This window comes from Oryza glaberrima, chromosome 6 (assembly GCF_000147395.1).
Source record: "Oryza glaberrima chromosome 6, OglaRS2, whole genome shotgun sequence".
Lineage (NCBI taxonomy): Eukaryota > Viridiplantae > Streptophyta > Magnoliopsida > Poales > Poaceae > Oryza > Oryza glaberrima.
This window is the reverse complement of record NC_068331.1, coordinates 795,954-812,356: the sequence shown is the minus strand read 5'-3', so window position 1 is coordinate 812,356 and position 16,403 is coordinate 795,954. Positions and strand designations below refer to the sequence as shown.

General features: G+C 43.8%; 2 protein-coding genes across 5 annotated transcripts; one reads left to right on the top strand and one right to left on the bottom strand.

Moving 5' to 3' along the window:
* Positions 1 to 110: 110 nt before the first annotated feature.
* On the bottom strand, positions 111 to 6,328 carry LOC127775852 (extra-large guanine nucleotide-binding protein 3-like). Of its 3 annotated transcripts, none has more exons than XM_052302161.1 (10): positions 6,093 to 6,328; positions 4,793 to 5,829; positions 4,569 to 4,706; positions 3,630 to 3,734; positions 3,152 to 3,334; positions 2,545 to 2,722; positions 2,217 to 2,461; positions 1,727 to 1,899; positions 1,209 to 1,406; positions 111 to 848 (listed from the first exon to the last, which is right to left on the bottom strand). In XM_052302161.1, the coding sequence occupies exons 2-10, from the start codon at positions 5,783 to 5,785 to the stop codon at positions 458 to 460; spliced, it is 2,604 nt and encodes an 867-aa protein (XP_052158121.1). In that variant the 5' UTR covers positions 5,786 to 5,829; positions 6,093 to 6,328; the 3' UTR covers positions 111 to 457. The 3 variants fall into 3 exon arrangements, with proteins under 3 accessions (XP_052158121.1, XP_052158122.1, XP_052158120.1); XM_052302162.1 differs by lacking the exon at positions 6,093 to 6,328 and adding an exon at positions 5,913 to 6,082; XM_052302160.1 differs by lacking the exon at positions 6,093 to 6,328 and having other exon boundaries at positions 4,793 to 6,082.
* Positions 6,329 to 13,303: 6,975 nt separating this feature from the next.
* LOC127776762 (6-phosphogluconate dehydrogenase, decarboxylating 1) lies at positions 13,304 to 16,384 on the top strand. Of its 2 annotated transcripts, none has more exons than XM_052303297.1 (2): positions 13,304 to 13,427; positions 14,679 to 16,384. In XM_052303297.1, exon 2 carries the CDS (start codon positions 14,685 to 14,687, stop codon positions 16,125 to 16,127), a length of 1,443 nt encoding a protein of 480 aa, XP_052159257.1. In that variant the 5' UTR covers positions 13,304 to 13,427; positions 14,679 to 14,684; the 3' UTR covers positions 16,128 to 16,384. The 2 variants fall into 2 exon arrangements, with proteins under 2 accessions (XP_052159257.1, XP_052159258.1); XM_052303298.1 differs by lacking the exon at positions 13,304 to 13,427 and adding an exon at positions 13,482 to 13,500.
* The last annotated feature ends 19 nt before the right edge of the window (positions 16,385 to 16,403 follow it).

The following is a 16,403-nucleotide window of genomic DNA, read 5'->3' as shown; positions in this document are numbered from 1 at the left end:
TGAATCTTATAGATTTTTTTTTTTGCAGTAATTAATAACTGGTAAAATGACCAAAGAACAATATTTATCCACAACATTGGGGGTCGGAGAATTAAACACCGACCCCCCGGTTGTGTCCAGAACTCCAGGAAATGATTTTATAAGCTCACACAACACAACTTACACAAGTCACAAAACACGCATGATAATGATTTTACAAGCTAACCATTTCTCGTCCTCCACTATATTTGACTGGCAAATTAGTATGAAAGTGTATTAATTAATGATCTATAAAGAACACACAATAATCATCATCTCCATCTGACAAACTAATACAGCAATACTACTATACAATACAATCAGTAACGAGATCTCTGCCTGCACAGAACGAAATCGGTTGCAAATCACCCAGGGGAAAAAAATACTACTGAAAAAAGAAGAGCAACAATCTCCAGTTTCTTTCTGGGCAAAATGTGCATCATTCTTGTCTGATCAGACGTGAGGAGCTGAGCTCTGTGGTGCTGTAGAAGGACTCATCTGGGTAGTAGCCACCCCCATCCTTCTCATCCTCCCATTTGAGCACCTCCCTGATGAACTTGAAGGCCTCGTCGACGGTCAGCCTGTCGCGGGCTCGCGCCTGCCACACGAACAGCTTGCGATCCGTGCAGGCGGCGTACAACTCCTTGAACTTCATCGCGACATAGTAGAATGCCTGGTGAGCCAGCGACTGATTGTTGTGGTGAGTCCGGAGAGGGCAGAAGTCGCTGAACCACTCGCAGGTGGAGAGCGGGACACGCCCGATTTTCTCCTCGAAGAGGTCGAACTTGTTGAGCACAAGAACAAATGGCATGTCGCGGAAACATGGTTGCCTGGGACAAGTATAGGTTAGTAACTTTGGTCCTGGAATGAGATTTTACTAATTTCAGGAAAGCTGTAACATTGTTCGCATTATATATAGGCAATATGGTATTCGCAAATATGAAATGTGCAATCTTCCCAAACTATTAGATTCAATTGAAACAAGCTGTAACATTGTCCATTTTGTACACAAGCAATACGGTATTCGCAAATATGAAGTATGCAATCCTCCCAAACTATTACTAGATTCAATTGGAACAAGACCAACCTCCCTTGATCTATCACTTGTCACTTTAAATATCTTTTTTCTGATTATGCGCAATTATGGAACTGTTAAAGTTACAAAACTATCTGGCTAATGCCAATAGTACCTGATTGTAGCCTCAAACAAGTCCCTGCTTTGGATCATCTTATTCACAAGGGGCCTGTTGCCACCACTTGAAGGGGCCCCCAGCTGGTCATAGTCACTGAGTGCTACCGAGAATATTACCATGCTGACATCCTCAAACATTTCCACCCACTTGCATCCCTCATTCATTCCCTTGGCACTTACTCTAATCAGCTGATATCTGAAAAGGAATAAAAGCTGATGAGACAATAGCTTTCCGGTACTTGCTTCGCAGGGCAAATAAATAATCACCCCAAGCAAAGAGCAGGTAGCCTACCTATTTCACTGACCAGTAGAAATGCATTTTACCACAATCGAAAGATACATTGCCAACAATTTAATATCTAAGGCTATTTTATTTATAGAGAGCTAGTAACAAAAAAAATGACGGATGGAAAAGGAAAATAAAAGGCACTGTTTAGGGTATATGGATATGTAGAGATGTGTGCTATTAAAGGATTTATATGCCCTTCAGGCATGAGTCATGAAGAAAGAGTTTACTTGTTTAGTGTCTGAGAGTGAGGCTCATGATTGTCAGTGTACATTTCTGACATAGGGCTACGGTCATCCAGAGTAAACTCAATGAAGGCTAATCCATTCCCTTGTGTTACTCCTTCAGCATATATTATATCTTTCTCTGAAGGTTCATACTCATTACTTGATACTTCAATGGCCTGCAAGGATGTCATAAAAAGACAAGTCAATGAAGGATTCAAACACCTATAGTGTACACAAAAAAAAAAGTAAGTGCAGGGGCACATTATGTTATGCTTGGTGCCAGAGTAAGGCAAATGATTAGTGGTTCAAGCTGTTGTAGAATTTTTAGGAACAGATATGATATAGGAATCTAGAGGGATTCACTGACACTTATAAAGTTATAACCATAATAGGTACTGGTGTAGCACAATGCACAAAGGCAGGTTGTGAATAATAATGCATGTTTTCAATGATAAATTCACTCTTTGTTTAATATATAAGCTGAGTTAAATACCCTGCTCAAGAAATATTCGGCAACATCAGGGAGAAAATGCAATTCGTCTTTTCTTTTATATGTTGCTTGTATGGCAGGATCCTTCCACATTTCCTCAACAATTGGAGCATATTCACGCGTAGCTGCAGGGAAGAATGCATCGAGGTCTCCCATTGCTATTATATCCAAAAGCCAATCCGAGAACTTCTTCAGCTTTGCATTTATCGAGTATATGCAAGAATCTGAACCATTCGATTTATTTCCATCTGCATCAATAAGAAAAACTTAAAGATATTGCATATAGCCCTGATAAATAGAAGTGAAGAATATGTGTTAGCTGTGGTTCTACCATGCTGCGTATTCTCATCCTCTGAGCTTGGGTTATTCGATCCAGCCAAAGCCTCTTCCTCAAAACGCTCACGGCCCTCAAGAAGGATCCCAAGGTACTTGAACATATTGCTTTGGATCATAAGTTTGATACTATCAAGTTCTTCTTGGGTAAACCTAGTGTCGTATAATAACTTTGCCTGTTTTGAGAAAAAAAAAATCATGCAAATGTATACAAGATAAATAATAGGGCTGACTCCTCAATTGTCCACTGGAAACTGTGCATCCACATATCAGAATGAATAACTTGTGTGGTGCTCCATAAAAATTTGCAGGCATTTATTGGAAAAGAAACACACCAGAGATAACTAAACTACACATGAAAATTGATCAGTGATAGTTTGCAGAATGTCATGTCACGTTGCATATGTGATTGTCACCTATAACAGTTAACCTGCAGTCCTGTGCTTCCAAACGGCAAGAAGGTTTCTATGTCACTAAACGGAGACTATAAATCAAATTCAAGCTGTATATCATACAGGGCCAGTAGGTAAAGGTAGAGTCCACCCTAAGAAATGTATAACAAAGTAAAAGTTTACTGCAGTTTTAAATGTCAAATTTGGTCGTACCTGCTTGAATATGGTGCTTGTACCAGCTCCAGGCGATCCAAGAATAAGAAGCTTTTGGATTCTTTTCTGATCTAAGTAATCAGGAACAGTTCTTGCTGAATAAGGAGCTTCGTCATTTGGTTCGTCAGAGTTTGCTGGAGGAACCGGTAGTGAAAACAAGGCACATGCAAAACGTGTCACAGGCTGCAAATAAGGACATGCAAAATCATGTTAAGAAAACAACAAGACATGCAGTAGTTTTAGGAAGTACAATGAATGGGTTAGAACTCCTTTTTCTTTACGTGAAACAGTAGGAGAGGCTCCTACTGCATTAAATATTAAAAATAAGATAAATTACAAAGAGGGAAGGGAGAATGCACTGGATTATGTACGGGGAGAGGGGCAGCAGAGGAAAAGAAGGAAAATAGAACACGATTATAAAAGTGAGCTAATCCATGATTGCCAAAGTGGTTAGAACTCCTTTGAGCAAGATACATACCGATTCCCATATCTTCCCTTTGATATTGTTTTGGCCTTCTTCCTCATAGCCACCATCATGGTAAACCCAAAAGTGAGTGTCACGGGGGCACTGAACTTGTGCAATCTACAAGAATGATTCAGATATTGAGGCAAATTCAGTGATAGTGATAGCACAGTTATAGTACCAGCAAAAAAATCGCCTTATTCGTTTCCTAAAAACCACGCACATAGTCCTTACACTCTTTCTTAATCTGGTGAAATAATAGTCAGACTACATGCTACATTCATCTTCATGTGTTTTGCAGTTAATAGAATACAACATTGGGTATACCACTCAAGTCTTTCCTCTTAAGATAGATAACACCAAAATTGCTGGGTTCACTTTAAGACCATCCAAACTTCACAAATCTCATCAACTACTATTCCCGTTACCTCACGTCCAATCTCCTAAGAGAGACTCAACTAGATGGCTGATCTGGCTTGGTTTGACTTCTTCCAAACCAGGACAGTAGACAGAACCGCAGAAGGAAAGTGAGGCACTAGACAGAGGCCAATCCTTCTTACCCAAAGCCAAGCCACACCAGATCAGCCATCTAGTTCAATAGCTATTAGGAGGTCCAACAGGTGGTAATGATAGTGGTCAATTTACAAGAGTTATGAAGTTTGGACGGTATTAAAGTAAACTTTATTTTTTGTGGTATGTGGTATATTTCTAAAGAAGAAAATTTGGATGGTATACAGTATACACCTAGTTTCTCCCGTAATATTGTCTTCTTGGTTTGAACAATCATATGAAATTCTATGAAAGGCTGTATGCCTATAAGAAAGTGTGTCTATGATATAACTTAGACATAGTCTTAAAAAAATGTGTCATATATATTAATATTGTTTCATAATGGATATTTCTGCAATTGTACCCGCTTTCAAAGATAGATGTACAATGATAGAACACTGATACCTTCAGAACTCTCAGTTCAATCTTGGTAATTTCCCTTCCATTCATATAAACCTGAGTGTTGCCATTACTGGCATTGGGCTGAAGCTTTCCATTAAAGGTTAGGTTAGTGCTGACAACCCTGTCTGGCTTTTCTCCTTCCTATCAGCAGGAACAAAATGTCATTAGCAAAAGCTCAGACTGCATAAGAAGGTATGCTCTTCTCCTACCAACACTAACAGGCTTACCTTTCCCCACAAGCCTGACTCCTTGTCGTACCAATATCTTCCAGGCTTGAGCTTTTGAGGAGGCCGTTGGCAACTAAGCAAGCTGGCCATCTCATCTGGATTAAGAGGAAAACCATTTATGATGAGTTGCTCAGGCCGGAGCTGGTTTGCTTGGCATTCCTTCTCAGCTTTCAGTATTTGCCTTACTTCCAACGGGCTGAGCAGACGTGATAGTATCCTCGAACCCTTCCCGAGCTTCGACCGCTTGCTCTCATCGATTGGCTGGCCAATGCAAGTGATGCACTTGCGCCCTTCTGGCATCGAGCCCATGGCCCTGAGCACGCAGTAGCTGCAAAACCTCGCGTCGCAAACAATGCATGATTCCTTGCTCTCCCACTTCCTTTTACCGCAACGGCTGCAGGTCCTCCCTCTCTTCTCCTTCTTGGTCACCGCCACGTACTGTTCCGACACATCATCAAACTCTTTGCTCTCATACCTGCTGTCCTCAGTGACCCCAAATGTGACAACCTGAGCTCTTCTTCCCTCCTGAGCAGCTGTCCTACCACCTCTCTGCCCATGGAAATTGTGCGCGGATTCTTGCGACACCGAGCATGAGTCATCATCATCAGAGAACCCCTCATTCTGCGGCGCCGAATCAACCGATTCCGAGCTTCTCCTCCTCCTACCCTGTGCCGCAACCGGCGGTGGCTCGGCACGGTGAGCATCCTGCTTCCGGTGCACCGGCGGCATAAACACCGGCCTGACGACCGGAGCCACCACGCCGTTGCTCCTCCCGGGCACCAGCGGGCCGGAGACGGGCTGCGCGGTGGGAATCGCCGGCAGGTCGACGGGATCGATCCTGGGGAGCTCGTAGGACACCGGAGGGCCGTCGTACTCGAGCGCAATCGAATAGTCGAGGTTGGCCGGCGCCTCCGGGATGGTGGTCCCCGGTGGGAGCATCCTCCTCACCATCTCCTCCCAGTTGCTCCCCCCCACGGCTCCCGCTCCGGCCATCTCCCCCTCCAAAAACCTAGGTAACCTAACCTCCTCCTCCTCACCTGCCAAATCGAGTAAACATGGAGTAGTACAATCAAAACTCACTCCGACCTAATTAAGACTTGAAAACCCAAAATCTTTTCACCGCGGATTGAGGAATCCCTCCTCCACCGTCGTCGACGACGGCCAAAGCCGGGTCAAAGCCCAATCTTTGAGCCACCACCAACAACCAAGAAGAGCGAGGATACTGAACCAAACACCAACGACTCCACGTCTCCACTCCACCCCGGGTCAGTCAAACGAGAGAAACCCCCAAAAGGCTAACCTTTGAACGAGTTTGATGCTGCACAAGGGAGGGAGAAAGGGATGTCGCCAGTTTGGACCGAATGGTAAAGTTGCGATTTTTCTCCTCCTTTTTTCGTCTTGTATGTTTTTTTGGGAGGAAATGGAAATGGAAATGGGAGAGATTGGGTGGAGACGACGACGACGAGGGTTGAGACTCGAGAGTTCAGACTCGAGGAGACGACCGTTTCAGACTTTCAGTTGCTAGAGCGGTTTCGCTTTGCACCCGTATCCTATCCTATCATTCTCACAAATATCTAACCCCCTCGCCATTATCAGGAAAGAAAATTCTTGACCACTGCTACGCGTACTAACATTACAGACAATGATCTGATGTTAATCGTTTGATTTAATTAGATGTAAGTTAAAAGAAAATCTGAATATACTAAGCCTTTTCAGAAAATCTCAACTGTACCGTATTCTTTCCCCTTTTTTTCTTTTATTTGTTCTTTTGTTTTTCTCCAATTCGATGGAGGCACATCTGGATTGCACGAAGGAAATGGGAAATGTTTCAAGCTGGAAAGGAAGCAGAGAGAACTGAAAGCCCTCTGAAACTTGATGGATTCTATGCTGCTTTGCTCCTTCATCAGTGTGTCATCAACTCATCATTGTCAGTATGTGTGTGTGTGCTGTGTGGGTCAAGTGAATCTTCAGCAGTGAGCACTCCATGGCGTATCTGCAAAAGCCAAATATATTTTTGCGCTTTGTACTTGTGGACCCCCGTTTCTATAACAGGAATCATTCGTGTAAACAGTACCATTTCCCTGGATCAAGTAGTCTGGTACACACGAGTTCATAGCTGAAATACCAAAAACACATACACGAGAGTCTAGTGCTAATTATTACATCATAAGCCCGCAGGCATTCTCTTAAATCATCGAACCGAGCGGTCCGGAATACATCCAAAAGCAGAAATAGATGAGGCAGCGGAATTCAGGCAGCGGCATGCCATTGCCACAGGCAACGACCGTAACTAAGACCTACTGAGCGCCATCGTCTTCTTCTCCCTCCTGGTAGTAGGCATAGGGATCCTCCGAAGCTTCATCTCCCGCTTCTGATTAATTTTATAATTGCAAGGGTGAGTACCAACCGTACTCAGCAAGCCACCACAGCAAGAAATGCACATGATAGGGGTATTCAAAGGATAGCTATGGTTCCTTTGCGCAAAGCCGGTTTTGTAATTCTTTTCGCAAGCCTAAGACCTAGCACAGACTAATCAAATTTTAGTACCAGTGTTCATATTAAACAATGACGGTTCTGTCCACCATCCATTGTGATCCCAAGGATAGCTTCCCGCCATTGAGTCGTCATGGTTTTCTGAGGACGTCCACCTTCTTCCTCTTAGGAAGTGGCTCCATCAGCATAAAAATCATCATGCAATATCCCATCCCACACAGGTTAAGAATTTAGAGTCTAGCCAAGTGTAATACATGTCCCGGTGCTCAATAACCGCGAGCACGGCTATTCGAATAGATTTGGTTTACTCACACTGCAGTGGATGTACACTTTACCCGCACTCCGCAACTGCCCAACACATGAGCCTCGTCCCAACACATGAGACGCGTCACGGCAAAGCTTTTCGATAACCTCGCATTGGCAGTACCCGCTCCATGAACTTAAATCCTCATGCACTCTAGGTGTTCATGTTTCTAGCAGTGAGAGGAGTTCTGGCGCTCCCGGGAAAGAGAAGTCTCACACGCATATTAAATTATAGTTCAAGTTAAGTTCTCTCTCTCACACACTCATGGCAGTCCTACCAATGGCGACACCGATGTAGGGCACGCCTCTCGGCCCTACCTCAACGGCTGTCCCATCGTAGCGCACCTGCCTCACTCAGGGGTGAACCATCTATGCAGGGATACTGCCTCCGCTCGGCTATCTAATCCGCTAGGTCTGTACCCATTCGAGAAGTACGGTTGTACGGGGGGTCATTTCATGCTTAACTTCATGGCTCGGTCCTTAATTGACCGGGGACGGTACTAGCCTTTTCCAGATACCACCCAAATCCTCCGTCCGCCCCAGTCGAAAATAGTTGTTTAGTTTTATTTTTCCTTTCACAAATCATGTCATCAATATCATGGCAATGTGGCGCTCATGTCTCCACATGCCGCATCTCAATTACCTTCCCAAAGGTAATTGCCCAGGCATATAGCATTTGATAAATATGAGTATGCATAATTCTAGAATAGCATTTCTAAGCAATTGTCATAATTGACTAGGGACTCATACGTAAACATGGTTACGAAGGAATAAGGGCAAACAATAATCAAGGCATGGCATAATCACAAGTAGGATGTTCATCATTGCATGCAATTTTATTTGTAAACAAAATAATTTCGCAATTGGGATCAACATGTTCAAAGAATAGTGATGACTTGCCTTGCTCAAGGTCTTGCGGGTCTTGGTCCTCGCTTGGATCCGCAACTCCCTCGGGCTCTACAAGTACGTGCGAAGAATCGATTTTGAATTCGGTTAGAATTCAAGTAAAATCCAAATAAATCCAAGTGGAAGTCGAACGCGTAAGTCAATTCTTTTATATTAACTTTCTTTTTCGCGAACTAAGGCAAACCCAATTTCGATCCAAACTATTTTGCGGGTATAAATATTTTGTTGTCATAAGTTTTTAATTTAATCTAACCGAGCATTATATCCATATAATAGGTTAGAAATTTCTATCGCGAGCTAAATATCGGACGGAATCCTAGAAATATTATACGATTTAATTTAGCCTATGACTAAATGATTAAATATAATACACGGGTAACACCCTAGTAATTAAATCCGAATCGCTACCGTTAATCGATTACTTATAGAGATTACCCAGAAATAATCCATAATAATTTACGAGAATTCATACATTTGTTTAATTATTAATTACATCTAAATTAATACCGCGAATTGATTTCTTATGGAGAGTACTAAAAATAATTTATAATCTATAGGAATTCATCCAATTATATTTTCATCAATCCTATATTTAAATGCTAGTATTTTAGGTATTTAATTAGTAAGATTTCATCTAACTATATTTTCATTAATCCTATAATTAAATTCTAATATTTGTAAATATTTTTAAATTTCCCCCTAAATTTTTCCCTTTTCTTTTCCCCCTCTCTCTCTTTTCTTTTCTTCTTTTCTTTTCTTTTCTTTCTTTTCTCTCCCTCTCTCTCTTTTCTTTTCTTCTTCCTCCTCCCGGCTCCTTCTTTCTTTTCCTTCTCTTCCTCTCTTCTCTTTCGGCTTCGTCTCCCTCTCTCTCTCTCGTCCTGCCTACCGAGACCGGCTGAGGAAAAAGGAAAGAGGCGGCGGCGGCACGGCTTACCGGCGGCAACGGCAACGGCGGCGGCGCACGGCGGCTGCGACGGCGGCGGGGAACGCGGCACGGCCAAGGCGCGGCGCGGCGCGGCGGCTTCATGGCGGCGGTGTGGCGGCTCTATGCGACGGCGTGGCGGCGTGGAGGCGACGGCGTGGTGGAGTGGGTAGAGGAGAGGAGGTGAGGATGGAGGGAAAGAGGGGGAATAGTGGGGTTTATATAGGAGAGGGGAAGAGATAAGGGGGGGAGAGGGGAGACGCGACGGCGGCGCGGGGCGCGAGGTGGGGGCGCGCGGCGCGAGGTGACACGACGGCTGTGGCGACTCGCGATGTGACAGCGGTGGCGGCGGCGCGTGGCGACGGGACGGCGCGTGGCGCGGCGCGGGGCGCGGAGCAGCGACGGCGACGGCTCGGCAGCGACGACGTGACGGCGGGCGGCAGCAGCGGCGATGGGACGGCGCGACGGGATGGCGGCGAGCGACGCGTGACGGCACGGGCGCGGGGCGCGAGGCGGCGGCACGGTTCTCGGGATGACGCGACGGGCGGCAGCGGCGACGCGACGGCGGCGGCACGAGGCGCGGGACGATGGCGACCCGCGGCGATGGCGACGGCGCGCGGCGCGACAGCGGCGACGCGATGGACGGGCGGCGATGGCGACGGCGCGGCGACGTTGGCGCGGCGCGGCAGGGGCGGCACAGCTCTCGGGGCGGCGTTGGCGCGGCAGCGGGGGAGGGTTAGGGCTAGGGGACCTCGTCGAACACTTTAGGTGCAATGAACAGTGCCGTTTTCTAATTAACCCGATTTTGGCCCATTTATTATTTAAATTTGATTCTTTAATTCCCAAATTTTGCATAAATGAAGTATACTCAATATTTGTGCTATTCCAATCCATGGATTCATTCTAGATTAATTTATTCCATGTTTTATATATTATTATTATAATTTACTTGAATTTAATTAGAGTTAATTCTCATTCCATTGCTCTTTAAATTTGATGGATATAAATATGGTCGTAATAATATTTTACTCATTTCTATCCATACCTAATCTTTATTTTAATTTATATTTATTTTACCAATTTATTTTTAAGGTTTATTCCTAATTAACTATTCTTTACTCACGATTAATAAACTTCGAGATCAAATCCAAAAATAGGAGAATAAGATCGGCATGATGCAATTGATTAAAAAAAAGTTTTTTGAAAATCCGTATTTTTAGAGTTTAGATTTTTTTTTGTCGGTCGAATTTTCAGGGTGTTACAGTACTCCATTGCTTTCTTTTTCCTTGCTTGCAAAAATGACACTTTTAGGACATGGTTATATCCATTTTGAATAGCAAATGGCAGATAGCAAAAGTTTTAGTGGTAAAAGTTTTGGCATTTCAAAAGTACTAATTGGTGTTTAGATCATCCTAAACTTTTATCATTCTAGCATTTTTTGTAGAGAGAGAGTGGTCGCAAAGTTTGCCATTTTGGAGGATGGGCCTTACGCTCAACTTTTTGTTTTGCATTCCTCTGTCCTGGCAGAGAGGTACTGTTTGATAGATAATGTGATTTATGATAACTGTTCGAGGATAGATACAAAAGAATTATGACAACTACAAGGTTCAAAAGTTGCTTTAAAAAATTATATAAGAATTTATACTAAACACAAAGCTTGGGAAGAACTTCAGCGAAAAAACAAAATCCAAGATAAGAAAAGAAAATAACATGGCCAAATGGAGATTCAATGTGACAGTAGAAATTAAAAGCAGGGGGTAGTAATAGTAACAGTCATGTGCAGACAGTAAAACGGCAACAGCAACAGTACTGCAGAACAAAAAGGACACTGCCTAAATTTTTCTCATTACCTTTCCCTCTCTCTCTCTCTCCAGTGACAATAATGTCAGAGGATTCAAGGTAGTGTGTCCTTTTTGCAGCTTGCATTTGAAGTCGATCTGTGTGAAAATCTAAAGTTTTACTGCGAGTGAAATGAAGGTCCTCCTCTTGGCTCTTGCTCTGAATATACTGGCCATTCTGTTGGCCAAGCAATAATGCAGGTAAGCAAGCGTCTTATGGATGGAAAGACTATAACGATAGAGACATGTGGTTGCTGAAAATTTGTATGGAATTGCGCCCAAGTTGACGATGTAGAAGTAGAACGCCATCATTTGTGCAGTGAGCACTGAGCAACGAGGAAAATGCCGTCCTAAGCATGGCATTTGCAAGAGGAGACAGTAGTGTGACAGCTTTGTATTGCCAAGCTACCAAGGGGATCGTTTTGTCCTGTCTCCACCTGCAGCTTTAACAAATGAAACTTGGTTAGTTTTCAATACTTCTTTTTTGTTAGGTTAGAGGGCAAACACATTGCTAATCACACAAGGGAACATGAAGAATGGAGTGAACCATGTGTGCTGCATATTCAAGGACTAAGGAGTGCATTGGTATGTAACAATAATTAATATATGTACAGTTAGAATAATTAAGGACTTGCTATTTATTTTCTTTATGAGTATTTTTTTATTATTATATATGAAAGACAGCTACGTGCACACACTACACTTATGCATTGGTGAATACTCCTAAAAAAACCAACTTTTGACAATGGTCCAGGTTCATTGCTAGAAGTTGGTTTTTTATGGGAATAAGGGAGTACAGGAGTGTGGATGGAAGTGCTTTTGCCATATCAATTTAAGATGAAAAACATTGATCTTGATCGGTGGCGTTTAAGAAAAAAAAGTAATTTGTAGTATTAAATTAAACTGCAATTTTCAATATAAAAGTAAGTTGATAGAGTATTTGCAGCAAACTAAAGTTGAAACAAAAGCATCACATTGTTTGGTTTGAAGAATGCAAGGACATTTTAGTATCATGTACTCCCTCTAACCACAAATGTAAACATTTCAAGCGTTTAAATTTTTATCCACCAATATAAGTATTCATAGAGTACTACTTGATCCATCAATCATTTTTTATTTCAATAATTTGTTTTTCATCTCACCCCTAACCATTATTCATTATATAAACACAAAAATCTTGGGAAGCTTCTGACAGTTACAGCTTGTCCTATAATCAAAAGTTCCTCCAAACAGTTCAACTTTTTTTTATATTATGAGAAGCTATAGTTGTAAGATAAAGAAAATGAATTAAAAGACATAAACTGAGGAACCAAGCTTTTCTAAATTATCAGAAGTTGACTACCAACTAGCTGCTTATATAATATTAAGTTATCCCAAACATATCATATCCTTAGGTTTAGTTTGGCACTAAATGATGTGTGTTCTGGAAAAAAAATCTATATGAAAGCTGTTTAAAAAATATATTAGTCAATCAAATTTTAAGTATTTTAAATCATGTGCTAATAACTTGTTCCGTTTCGTGTAGAGATTCTCAACTAGCTATGCCGAACATGACCAATATAGAAAAGGTCATGTTTGCGAATAGAGAGAAGTAATAATATGAATAGCAAATACGGAGTACGTATATAGCATCATATAACACATGGAAGTCTCTTTCAGTTAGTATCACATGCGGGATTTGCGGTTAAAAGCTCTGTTCCCCAAAACGATAAACTAATCTAAAATCCTCGCAAAAAAATTTAAAAAATCTGTAATCTTAAATTCGAGGAAACTCATGTGAAGAATGAGGTGGTGGTGACGTCACCAACAAACAGATGCGAAATGGAGAAGATGCCCTGGCCTGCAACTGGGCCGAGCCGCCGTTGGTCCGGTCCACGTTCTGATTGCCAGTTTGCCACCAACTCCAACTCCATATGGCACGTGGGGCCCACCACGCCCGTGGAGACCCAGGCCCACAAGTCAGGCAGCAATTTTGACCCGCCTACCGCCGCTGCGGCGGCTATCTCTGCGAGGCGGTCCGGTCCCACCCGTCAGAGAGACGCCCTGATCGCGGCAGGTGTGAAAGGCAAGGGGGATATTTGGTGGGCTATTTAAGCAGGCGGTGCGGTAGGTGGTCGACTCGCTGCACGCCTTTCCGCGATTTCGTCAGTTACCCAGATCTCATCTTACGCAGGTGAGCTCCGATCTCCCCTCTCCCGCGCTGCGATTTTGATTTGATCCGTCGCGCCGCATCGCGTCGTCGCTTGGTAGGATCATCCATCCGCCCCCCGCGCAGCGCGAGCTGTCTAGTTTCTGCTCGATTTTTTAGTTCCTGTTTATGGGGGAGGGAGGGAGAGAGGGAGGGATTGGGTGGAGGCGAACCAGGAATCGTCCTGGCGGTGTGATGTCTGGATGAATTGGATTGGCAGCGTCTTTTAGTGGCTGAGAGATTGTTTCCTTGTTACTGTTCCGTGGGGTTTACAACTTTAGAATTTGTTTCTTCGACAGCATGCAGCAACTTGGTAGAATTTAGCTGCATGTTCTAGGTGGTTTGTTGCTGCTGATCCTGCTCGTTTGGATCAACGATTTTTGGGGGGCTGAGATTAATTGGTTGGTACAGTCTTGGTTAGTTACATCCATGGGAACATGCAGTTGGTTATTGGTTTGCACATGGAGTACTACTGCTAATGGGGTAGATATAGACAGTGTGTGCGCCAAAGCTTTGCTACCACTAGTTTCTTTAAGTATAGTGCCTCCCAATTACCAATATTACCTATTTTCAGTGTAAAGTGTTAAATAGAAAGATTGCTTCTGATTGCTATCTCCTTTACCTGAATTGGTAGTTAGGTACACATCTTCCATTGTAACGTATGTGTTACCATGGCTCATGTACTAGTTATGCTAGATATGTTGTGCTGCTAAACATATATACTAGAAAGAATGCTACCACTCGTTCCTTCTGTTGTTAATTGTGGAATGTTTTGCAATCTCTAGTTTGTAGCTCACAACTGACCATATGATTCCCCATCCAAGTGTCGACCTCATGTGTGATTTCATAAATAAAAAAGAGCATATTTTCAGGATCCTGTTATGATCCTCATTTCATACATTTATATACCTTTTTCCATAATACATGAATGATGCCTCACTCAATGCTATAAATGTTCACGTTATATATTACCTCCTCCTACAAGTATGAAATATGAATTGCCATAGGCCATACAAAAGAGCCCACTCCCTATATTGGACTCGATAAATATTTTTAGTACATAGCTCTTAACTTGCATGTCATAGTCTGATGTACTGTCCTTTTTGAATTGGAAACTCTGTTACTTTATAAAAAGGATTGACATTTGTATTCCATTGTTAAAAGAAAAGCAACATCTGCACAAACTAGTTTGTTCTGCGCATGATGTATTGATACATTTGGTGCATCTATCTGCAGGCAGAGATGGCTGTCACTAGAATTGGTCTTGCTGGCCTTGCGGTCATGGGGCAGAACCTTGCCCTCAACATTGCAGAGAAAGGGTTCCCTATCTCTGTCTACAACAGGACGACTTCTAAGGTTGATGAGACCGTTCAGCGTGCCAAGGTAGAAGGAAACCTTCCTGTGTACGGGTTCCATGACCCTGCATCCTTTGTGAACTCCATTCAGAAGCCACGTGTTGTCATCATGCTTGTCAAGGCTGGTGCACCAGTGGACCAGACCATTGCAACTCTTGCAGCACACTTGGAGCAGGGTGACTGTATTATTGATGGAGGAAATGAGTGGTACGAGAACACTGAGAGGAGGGAGAAGGCAATGGAGGAGCGTGGCCTCCTCTATCTTGGGATGGGTGTTTCCGGAGGAGAGGAGGGTGCCCGCAATGGCCCGTCCTTGATGCCTGGTGGCTCATTCGAGGCGTACAAGTACATTGAAGATATTCTTCTCAAGGTGGCTGCCCAGGTTCCTGATAGTGGCCCGTGCGTCACATACATTGGCAAAGGTGGATCTGGAAACTTTGTCAAGATGGTTCACAACGGAATTGAGTATGGTGACATGCAACTGATTTCTGAGGCATATGATGTTCTCAAGTCAGTTGGTAAGCTCACAAACAGTGAGCTGCAGCAGGTGTTTTCTGAGTGGAACAAGGGTGAGCTCCTCAGTTTCCTGATTGAGATCACAGCCGACATATTTAGCATCAAGGATGACCAGGGTTCAGGCCACCTGGTCGACAAGGTCCTGGACAAGACTGGGATGAAGGGAACTGGGAAGTGGACTGTGCAGCAGGCCGCAGAGCTTTCTGTGGCTGCTCCTACAATTGAGGCATCCTTGGATTCCAGGTTCCTCAGTGGGTTGAAGGATGAGCGTGTTGAGGCTGCCAAGGTCTTCCAAGGTGACTTCTCCAGCAACTTGCCAGTGGACAAGGCACAGCTGATTGAAGACGTGAGGCAGGCTCTTTACGCCTCGAAGATCTGCAGCTACGCTCAGGGCATGAACATCATCAAGGCCAAGAGCATGGAGAAAGGGTGGAGCCTCAACCTCGGTGAGCTAGCGAGGATCTGGAAGGGAGGGTGCATCATCCGTGCCATCTTCCTGGACCGCATCAAGAAGGCCTACGACAGGAACTCCGACCTCGCCAACCTGCTCGTGGACCCTGAGTTCGCTCAGGAGATCATGGACAGGCAAGCGGCATGGCGCAGGGTGGTCTGCCTTGCCATCAACAATGGCGTCAGCACCCCAGGCATGTCGGCGAGTCTCGCGTACTTCGACTCCTACCGGAGGGACAGGCTCCCTGCCAACCTGGTGCAGGCACAGAGGGACTATTTCGGGGCTCACACCTACGAGAGGGTCGACATGCCCGGCTCCTTCCACACCGAGTGGTTCAAGATCGCGCGTGCTGCTAAGATGTGAAATGCTTCAAATTTTCGGTAATATTTGGTTGCTGCTTGCTGCTGAGTCGCTTGTAGGGTGGGAGGAACTGTTGTTAAATTTTATGGTCAATGTGCTACGCTTAATTTGGATAAGGAGGTCCATAGCTATCTCCATTCTTTTAATGTAAGGAGCAGCCCAGGGTGGAGAGAACATGGATATTTATCATTGGAACCTTTGTTGTGATCTTTGTAAGTCTATATATGAATAAAAGCATTTTGGCAATGCTTGCTTTTTTACCCCTCATTGTGTTACAAT

Coding starts and splice junctions, on each gene's coding strand:
- LOC127775852 (XM_052302161.1), bottom strand. CDS start 5,785: ATGGCCGGAGCGGGAGCCGTGGGGGGGAGCAACTGGGAGGAGATGGTG. Junction 2,462..2,544: donor GGATGAGAATACGCAGCATG/GTAGAACCACAG, acceptor TTATTGATGCAG/ATGGAAATAAATCGAATGGT. Junction 1,900..2,216: donor CCGAATATTTCTTGAGCAGG/GTATTTAACTCA, acceptor ACATCCTTGCAG/GCCATTGAAGTATCAAGTAA.
- LOC127776762 (XM_052303297.1), top strand. CDS start 14,685: ATGGCTGTCACTAGAATTGGTCTTGCTGGCCTTGCGGTCATGGGGCAG.